The sequence below is a fragment of the Mandrillus leucophaeus genome, unplaced genomic scaffold (genome assembly GCF_000951045.1).
Source record: "Mandrillus leucophaeus isolate KB7577 unplaced genomic scaffold, Mleu.le_1.0 Scaffold74, whole genome shotgun sequence".
Lineage (NCBI taxonomy): Eukaryota > Metazoa > Chordata > Mammalia > Primates > Cercopithecidae > Mandrillus > Mandrillus leucophaeus.
Genome location: NW_012108030.1, coordinates 1897914 through 1907355, shown reverse-complemented (window position 1 = coordinate 1907355; position 9442 = coordinate 1897914). Strand labels below are relative to the sequence as shown.

General features: G+C 57.6%; 1 protein-coding gene across 2 annotated transcripts; it reads left to right on the top strand.

Moving 5' to 3' along the window:
• The first annotated feature begins 3448 nt into the window (after positions 1–3448).
• CLEC11A (C-type lectin domain family 11, member A) lies at positions 3449–5826 on the top strand. Of its 2 annotated transcripts, XM_011965962.1 has the most exons (5): positions 3449–3786; positions 4025–4211; positions 4530–4721; positions 5132–5617; positions 5785–5817. In XM_011965962.1, the coding sequence occupies exons 1-4, from the start codon at positions 3640–3642 to the stop codon at positions 5575–5577; spliced, it is 972 nt and encodes a 323-aa protein (XP_011821352.1). In that variant the 5' UTR covers positions 3449–3639; the 3' UTR covers positions 5578–5617; positions 5785–5817. The 2 variants fall into 2 exon arrangements, with proteins under 2 accessions (XP_011821352.1, XP_011821351.1); XM_011965961.1 differs by having other exon boundaries at positions 5132–5826.
• Positions 5827–9442: the final 3616 nt, after the last annotated feature.

Below are 9442 nucleotides of genomic sequence, written 5' to 3'. Positions count from 1 at the left end.
CCCCACCACCGCCGGCTCCGCCCCCTACCCTTGCCCTCCCCCACCACTCCTCGCCACCTCCGAGTCCCCAAATCCTGACTCCGCCCCTGCTTGCTCCCATACCCCGACGAAGGGGTCCTGCCCCCGTAAGGGTGCCCCCCCACACGCCTCAGGACCACCCCCTCCCAGAGAGCTCCCCGTCCCCCTGCACACAGTGGGGCACAATAAATATTTGTTGCCAGACTCTACACCCCCAAATTGAAGTGTGAAGGCTATAGATTCCCACCCTGTCCCCCCAAACACACACACACACACACACACACACACACCCTTTCCATCTCAGTACTGGGTCAGGGCACACGTGGACATACCTGGGCCAGGCCACATTCCCCCAAGGCACAGGTGCACAGTCACCAGCTGTAACGGCACCTGCAGAGTCCCCATATACACACACTCTCCAGCGCATGCATGCCCAGACACAATGCACCTGGGGTACACAGCTACAAACACACCCAGCTACATGCAGTTGTCACACCCCTGTGCCCGGGCACACACGCAGCACATGCACACAACTGCCCACCACACACGCGCGTGCGCGGGCACACACACACACACACACACACACACAGGCGTTCACCCCGGTATGCATGCCCAGATCTCTCAACACCAAAACGGAGTTACAGCACTGTAGAGACGTGTGCACGCCTTCCCATCACGCCCACCCACCGTGCTGTCCATTGCACTGGTTCGCACTCACCCGTTTACATGCCCAACACCGTGCCATCCTTCCCCTCCAGGATAGTTACTGCTGATATTCCTACAGCACTTTCTGTGTGCCAGGCTCAGGGACTTTCACCATCCCCATTTTCTAGAGGGGGAAACCAAGGCACAGAAAGGCTAAGTAACTTGCCCAAGGTCATCCAGCTATAAGGATGTGGTAACAAGAATCAAGAACAGGTAGGCTGGCTCCAAAGTCCTCACTTGACCACTATTGTGCACTCCCAGGCATATCCCCTCATAGTTGCAGATCCTTGTTCATCACATACAGACACACCCAACCATCTCCTCAGAGCTTGCACATGTGTGTGTAGGCACGCATATGCAGCCAGCTGCAGGCAGACAGCTCATTCATGCCTGGGACGCACCCACAGAGAGGCCAGATCCCACAGAGCAGCAGCGAGTGGTGAGTGTCCCCTTAGCCCAGACTTCCTCATTCTCCCAGCTCCAACAGCACCTCCCGGGCCTGCAGGGGGCAGTTCTAGGCAGCCTCTGGGTTCCCCTCCAGCTGCAGGCTCTCCCCGGTACCCAAGTATGAGCTGGAGGAGGTGCCTGCTCAGCCTGGGGAGGCTCTATCTTGATGCACATCCACTAGCCCAGGTGGTGAGCAGCTGGGCCCAGGGAAAGAACAGCTGCCCATGTTGGCTTCAGCAGCCAGAGAGGCTGTGCACCCCTGCACAGTTTACAAGGCCTTTCCCCATATATGCATTATTTCTTGAGGTCTGTAGCTCCTGGTGAGGGGTCCCAGGTCCCCAACAGGTACCTGAGAGGCCCAGGCTCTGAGGCAGGGAGCAGTCTGCCCAAGGTCACAGTGCCCTCGATGTACCAGGCTTTCTTGGAAAACGGAAGGCTGGAGGCATTGATTTCCAAGGCCCCTCCTGGGGCTCCCGGCAGCCGAGGGCAGATGCCCTGCTCTTGGAGCCAGAAACCTTGGCTAGCTGCCGCCACACTGGTGACCTCCAGCAGGCCATGCTGTTTCAGAGCCTCGGTCTCCTCTTTTGAAGAGCAGGCCCAGTGATCCCCGGCTGGTGTGCCCCATGCTTGTTGGCACCACCAGCCAGGCCTGGACTGGAAAAGCCCTGCATGACTCATGGGCCTGACATAGAGGAGCATGGCATGGCATCGTGCTTCCTTGCCTCCAAGCTTCTCTCCCACTGCTCTCACCGCCTCCACCCACGCTGCCACCACCACCCTGGGAACTTGGGTGCCAGCAAACCAAAAAGGTGAAGTCTCCAGGCCTTTGACCCCACCAGGAACGGCTATCCTCTGGCCCACTCAACAGGTTGATTGAGCACCTACTATGTGCTAGGTAGGCCTTGTGCTAGGAGATGCAGCAGTGCATAGAAATCCCTACTTTCATTGGCAGGGAACAGACATAACCAAACAAACAAGATCGTGCCAATCTTGATTATACCAAAAAGATGAAATGGGGCTTTTTAATAAAGTAACTTGTGGAACAGATAAGGTGGTTGGGGAAGGCCTCTTGGAGCTGAGACCTCGATGATGAGAAGGCGCTGGGGAAAGAACCTTCTCGAAGGAGGAAAGGGCTGGTGCAAATGCTCTGAGGTTGTAATCAGCTTAGTATTTGGGGGCAAGCCAAGAGGCCAGGGAAGGTGGAGCCTGGGGGCGGGTGAGGGGAGTGGGGGTGATGAGGCTGCAGAGGTGTAAAGGGTTCTTCTTTCCCAGCCCTCAGTATGGTAGGCTGTGCTAAGGACTGAGGCCCAGGCTTGGCTTCCCTCCTGCTTATGATGGGAAGGTGGGGGAGCAGGGGAGTGGGGAGTGATGTGATCTGATTTATGGTTTGGAAGGATTGCTTTGGCTGCGGCAAGCAGCCGGGATTGGAGGGGCTCAGGAGGAAGGAGGGGGAGGGCAGGGAGACTGCAGTGGTCCAGGCTGAAACGAGGTGGCTCGCTGAATGCTCAGAGCTCCTTGAGCACACAACCTAGCGTCTGTCGATTTCACGTCCTGGAGAAACCTTCCCTGACTGCTCCTCCAGACTCCTCACCCTCTCCCATCTCCAACCTCCTCATCCCAGGAACTATCTGGCTGCTGGTCTGCAAGCAGCTGGAGTCCTCAGCATCACCCAGCCCAGGGCCTGGCCTGCAGGAGGCTTCTAGTAAGGTGGTCAATTAATCCCCGAGCCCCATCTTCCAGGGCTGTGTACACAGTCACATGCGTGCTCTTTGCATGTGTCGCCCCGCCCCCACACCCACGCACTAGGATCTCCAGAAAAGGGCTTGGAGGGTGGGATGGGCAATCTAGGGGACAGGAGAGGCCCTGGAGTCTCCTCTACTGAGCATGTGGGCGATGGTGGCCACAGGGTAATAACAACCTCAGCGAGATCCTGAGGTCTGCCCCCTCCTCAGGAATGGCCAGGCAGGGAAGAAGGGAGCAGTGCTCGGTCCCAGCATCCCACCACTGCCCCGGTGATTCTGAGCGGGTTCCTGGGCTGAAGCCGGGGCCTGTGTTTTCCAAGATTCCTTGGAGAGCCAGCTCCATCCTCTTCCTGATTATCTAAGCTTTGGGCCACGGCAGAAGGAACGGAGCAGGGCGGAAGTGAGCTCTGGAAAGTGGAAAGAGGAGGGTGTGCGAGGAGACCCAAGGCGGGATCCAGGCTTTGGAACGTTGGAGGTTTCCGGCCACAGAGGCAGGGCCTCGGGGGAGCCAAGAGGGGCGGGGAGAGACACACACAGAGGAGCAGAGGAGACCAACGGACCGGACAGAGACGAGGAGAGAAACAGGAAGAGAGAAACTGGGAGAGTCGGGAACCTGGGGGCTAGTGACCTGCACACAGGGCAGGGGCACTCAGCAGTTCCCAGAGGCCACCCCTCCCACCCCAGACATCCAGACATCTGGAACTTTGGGTGCCAAGAGTCCAGCTTAATGCAGGCAGCCTGGCTTTTGGGGGCTTTGGTGGTCCCCCAGCTCTTGGGCTTTGGCCATGGGGCTCGGGGAGCCGAGAGGGAGTGGGAGGGAGGCTGGGGAGGTGCCCAGGAGGAGGAGCGGGAGAGGGAGGCCCTGATGCTGAAGGTGAGCTCTGGAGTGTCAGGGAGCTATGGGTGGTGAACTGTGAGCCTGGGAGGGGGTATTGCAAGGTTAGGGAAATGGACAAAAAGGAGCAATTAGGATAGTCTCGTGGGGTGGGGGGGGGGTTGGTGATGGGCTCAGAGACAGGACTCAGGCGGCAGAGAATGAGTTAAGAGTTGGAAAGTGGCTCGTGGGGCATCTTGGTGGCAGGCTGGGGCTCACCGCCCCTCCCCTGCCCCAGCATCTGCAGGAAGCCCTGGGACTGCCTGCTGGGAGGGGGGATGAGAATCCTGCCGGAACTGTTGAGGGCAAAGAGGACTGGGAGATGGAGGAGGACCAGGGGGAGGAAGAGGAGGAGGAAGCAACGCCAACCCCATCCTCCAGCCCCAGCCCCTCTCCCACCCCCGAGGACATCGTCACTTACATCCGTAAGTAACCAGAAGCCCTCACCCCCAAACCCCCAGGCCGCCGCGGTCACTTTCGCAAAAATGAAGGGTCGGTTCCCTGCCGGGTGGTCTTTCAGTTGTCCATTGCCTAGCCCAGAGCCCTCACACCCCTAGGAGCCCCAGGTCCACGACCATGCCTTCTAAGAGCCTGGCGCCACTCGACCCTACCTTCCAGGAGTCCGGGGTCCCCCCACACCGCCACCCCGCCCTCAGGAGCCCTAGGTCGCAGTTCTCCAGATCCTCAGTCCCCCAGCTGCATCTCCAGGCTCCCCCTCCAGCACGATCCCTGTCTGTCCGCAGTGGGACGCCTGGCTGGCCTGGACGCAGGCCTGCACCAGTTGCACGTCCGTCTGCACGCTTTGGACACCCGTGTGGTCGAGCTGACCCAGGGGCTGCGGCAGCTGCGGAACGCGGCGGGCGACACCCGCGATGCCGTGCAAGCCCTGCAGGAGGCGCAGGGTCGCGCCGAGCGCGAGCACGGCCGCTTGGAGGGTGAGTCCACGGCACGCGGGGTGGAAAAAAATGAGACTATTTGGTCAGGTATGGGACTGGTTGAGAAAGTGACCCTAGGTGTCCGGGGCGGGAGAGCTGCTGTGTGCTAGCGGACGGGGTTAGAGAGCTGGGAGGCGTAACGCAGGGAGCAGGGTGGGCACTCCAGAGCCGCGCGGACCCGACTGGGGCAGCACCACGCCCCCTACAGTCCCGCCCCCACCGCCTGACCCCGCCCCTGGCGGACCGGACTCTCCACCTTCTGGCTCCCAAGGTTCTGACCACGCCTCCTCCCAGCCCGCCCTACGAGGTCCTGACCCCGCCTCCCTCCACTCCCGGATGATTTGTCCCCGCCCCCTTCCGGTCCCCGAATGCATAACCCCGCCTCCTTCTCTACCCGGCCCCGCCCACAGGCTGCCTCAAGGGGCTGCGCCTGGGCCACAAGTGCTTCCTGCTCTCGCGCGACTTCGAAACTCAGGCGGCGGCGCAGGCGCGGTGCACGGCGCGGGGCGGGAGCCTGGCGCAGCCTGCTGATCGCCAGCAGATGGAGGCGCTCACCCGCTACCTGCGCGCGGCGCTCGCTCCCTACAACTGGCCGGTGTGGCTGGGCGTGCACGATCGGCGCGCCGAGGGCCTCTACCTCTTCGAAAACGGCCAGCGCGTGTCCTTCTTCGCCTGGCATCGCGCACCCCGCCCCGAGCTCGGCGGCCAGCCCAGCGCCTCGCCGCACCCGCTCAGCCCGGACCAGCCCAACGGCGGCACGCTGGAGAACTGCGTGGCGCAGGCCTCTGACGACGGCTCCTGGTGGGACCACGACTGCCAGCGGCGCCTCTACTACGTCTGCGAGTTCCCCTTCTAGTGGGGCCGGTCCCCCGCCTCCCTGCCCATCCCACCAGCCGGCCTTTCCCTGCGCCGTGCCCACCCTCCTGCGAGATCGCCCTTCCCTTCCTGTCCACGGATGGCAGCATCTCCCCCACCCCGCTCCAGGCTGGGCGCTCCTGGGAGGGCTCTTGCGGTGCCGGGACTCCTCCTTGTTAGTGTCCTTCCTTGAAGGGGCGGACACTAGGCTGGGTCCGGTGCCAATAAATCCTTGTGGAATCTGACTTGAGGGGCAGTGAAGGCACTCTTGGACTTTATCTTCTGCAGGGAAAGCCGGGAAGGGCCAGACCCTGGTCTTTGGGCGCGTGTCCTGGCCTTTGGACGCCTGTTCTGGTTTTTAAAGATGTAATTTGAGCCCCAGATAGAGTGATGGAGAAACACTGGTGCATATGTACACACATTCATCTGTTCTGTGCACAGATGCCCGGAGTACACGCGTGCAAATGCTGTAGACACCTTCACCTCCATCGTGCCCTCTCTCGGCCTTTGGAACCCAGGGACTGTCAATCGTCCCAGGCCTTGGTCTTGGTCCTGGTCAAAGAGATTTGGGAAACATGAAGGAGCTAAAGGCTCTTACAAGTCCTGCAGGAAAGCCTGTTTGATTTGTTTAAGTGGTGTGTCTCCAATTTGTTTCCCCAGATGATACGGTTTCATGGACTTGTTGAGATGATATATTGAGACATGGACTTAAGGACCCACCCAACCCTGAAGCTTAGACTTCCAATTTTCCCTCCTCTGCTTCCTGCCAGTGAGGCCCGGAGCCAGGCCCTTCCCCTCTGCGAGCCTCGGGTTTTTCATCTGAACATGGGCACATTCCCTCCTACTTTGTGCAGCTCTTGGGATGTTCAGGTGAGACCAGGACAGTGTGCATTTAGTGATGGCTGAACTTGAGCCACACGCTACCTTCCTTCCTCACCCTTTTTTTTTCTTTTTCTTTTTTTGAGACAGGGTCTTGCTCTGTCGCCCAGGCGGAGTGCAGTGGTACAATCATGGCTTACTGCAACCTCAATTTTTTGGGCTCAAGCAGTCCTCCCACCTTAGCCCCCCAAGTAGCTGGGACTACAGGTGCACCCCACCATACCTGGCTAATTTTTGTATTTTTTTAGAGAGGTCGGGTTTTGTCATGTTGCCCAGGCTGGTCTTGAACTCCTGAGCTCAATGAATCTGCCCGCCTGGGCCTCCCAAAGTGCTGGGGATACAGGCGTGAGCCACAGCGCCTGGCTCTCCCTCACCGTTTTCATATCTTTACTCCCTGGGGGCAGTGAAGACACCCAGGAGTCAGCCAGCCTGGGCCTCAGCATAGTGGACAGCTGTTTGGAGGAGAGGCACTTTGGAAATTACCCTAGTACCTCCCCCAAGGTTGGCATCATGGGCGTGACCCTGACATCAGGGAGCCCAGGAATGGGAATGTGACCCTGTCTGTCCTTACCACTCTGCCTCTTCCCTTCCTTCAGCCATGGCACCACTGCCTAAAGGGTCACCATTGGATCCACAAGGGAGGAGCAAGTCATCAGGGTCAGCTTGGATAGAGAGAAGATCAGCCACCCTTCTCTCTACTGGAGTCATTTCTCAGCCCCACAGTCCCAGAGGAATGCAGAATAGGAGAGTGGGGGTGTGGCCTGGAGTCAGCCTTCAATCAGAAATTCTTCCCATGCTGAGCTTCAGTTTCCCCAGGGAGGAATAGACAGCTGTAGATCTTATAGGCAGCCAGAGATCAGATTAGGCAGACAATGATGAGTACCTGTTACTTCCCACAGGGGTCTCTGCCCTAGCAGAGCTTCCATTCTGGAAAGTATTTGGGCATGGTACACCATGGCTGCCCGCCCGGATTCTGGAGCCAGATGGCCCAGGTTCCAGTCCTGTCTCCTATCAGCCACTTATCTCCTGGGAAAACCTGAGTGAGACATAACCTTGCTGCTTCTCAATGTCTCCATCTGTACTGTGGGGATAATAACAGTATTGATCTAGAATAATACCAGACACAGAGGGGTCTTTGCAGTTCCCAGATCTGATCTTCACCTCTGTGTGCTCTCTCCTGACACTGCATTTGTATATGCAAAGATCTCCATCCTCCCTCCTCTGTAGGGTAAACACCCACTTCCAAGAATTGGATAACACATCACCCCAAACATCCAGCCTTTCCCCCGAGTCCCGCGCGGGGTTCGGGATCCCCTTTGGTATCCACAAACCCCTTGTTCCTCTCTTGACCCAGCCCTCATCAGACAGGCTGAGGGACACTCCAGGTGCGTAGGGGGAGGGCAGGACAAGGTATGACTATCTCTGTCCCCAGCATCGCCTGGCACAGGGGAGCCCTTTGAATGAAGATTCTTGTGTGGCATCATGCAGGGGACCCTGAGATGAGTCGGATCTCTGCTGCTTTTCCTCCCTGGCCTCCCCAAGGCGGGGTGAGGCACCTCCTCTAGTTTCCCATAGGGTCCGGGGCTTTCCACATCACTTTGGGTGCCACTGTCTGGTCTGAGAGACAATGTCTGTCTCCCTGGCAGGGCCTGGAGCTACCATACCAAGCACAGGGCCAGCTGTGGGCATGCCGAGAGAGAGGTCTGAAGGGAGTGGCGTGCCTGCAAGGACTGTTTATGCATCAGAACAGCACGCCTATATGTGGCATTCGGTGCTGATTCCTGACTCTGGTCTGCGTGAGAAACCTACTCTCTCCTCCAGGAAGCCCCACCAGACTTCCCACGGGCCAGAGTTTGCCAGTGTCCTCTCCCTGGCTCTCTGCGGAGCGCTGGTAGTTTGCAAGGCCAGAGCCATGGACCGGGGGCGCCCTTTAATGCTGATTAGAATAGATGCATTAAGGAATCCCAGGGAAGTAGAACAAGGGCAGGAGGCCTGGGATGATTCAGCAGGGGAGGAAGAACCAGAGAAGAAAGAAGAACCAGCGGCCGCACGGGCTTGCAGGGCGATAAAGCCCAAGAGGCCGAGCAGCAGGCCCATTACCGCCTTCCCAGAACCACGTTTTTCCGCAGTAACCGGGTGACTCCAACGGGTCACCTCTCAAGCCCCGCCCCTCCTCCCACGTGAGGTTCGCCTCCTTTTCCCAGCAAGCCTGAGGGCCACGCCTTGGCGGTGAGGTGGGAGCTCAGACCCCTCTCCACCCCGGCCTCGCCCCGAGGTACTCTGGGAAATGTAGTCCGGTCACGCGCCCGCTGGTAGGAAAACCGCAATTCGCGAAGCCTTAACGTTCAACTCGCGTTTGGATCTCTCGGACGAGAGTTTCTCAGAACAGGTGCATTTCCTTGGGTAGATCATAGCCATTTTTTAAAAAGTGAAATAAATTCATATGAAATATTAGTGTCATAGAAAATGGTAAGAAGCTTTTCAAAATTTAAACGTCGATGTGCTGAATTAACAATATAAAATTCAATATAAAATTTCTTTGTGGCTAAACACTGGTCCAAACCAACTTAGTTTCTTTCTTTTCTACTTATTTGCGGGTTCTGGTTTTTTGTTTGTTTGTTTGTTTTGCTTTTGTTTTTGTTTTTTGAGACAGAGTCTCACTCTGTCACCCAGGCTGGAGTGCAGTAGTGGCGCAATCATAGCTCACAGCAGCCTCGACCTCCTAAGCTAAAGCAATCCTCCCGCCTCAGTTTCCTGAGCAGCCGGGACTACAGGCATGCACCTTAAAGCAAAACAAAACAAAAAAAACAGACAAAATTTTAATTTGGAAATAAGTTTAAACTTATAGATAACCTACACAAATATAAACACTGTAGGACAAACAAATACTCTACTCTGATTTGTTTATTAACAGTTTACCCCATTGCTTTGGCTTCATAATTCCGTTTATCCATCCATCCACCCACCCTCCCACCCACCCATCCTAG

Bases quoted from the DNA above. Each gene is read 5' to 3' on its own strand.
- CLEC11A (XM_011965961.1), top strand. From the start codon at position 3,640: ATGCAGGCAGCCTGGCTTTTGGGGGCTTTGGTGGTCCCCCAGCTCTTG. The intron at 4,212-4,529 runs GTAAGTAACCAG...GTCTGTCCGCAG, and splicing joins GGACATCGTCACTTACATCC to TGGGACGCCTGGCTGGCCTG. The intron at 4,722-5,131 runs GTGAGTCCACGG...CCCCGCCCACAG, and splicing joins CGAGCACGGCCGCTTGGAGG to GCTGCCTCAAGGGGCTGCGC.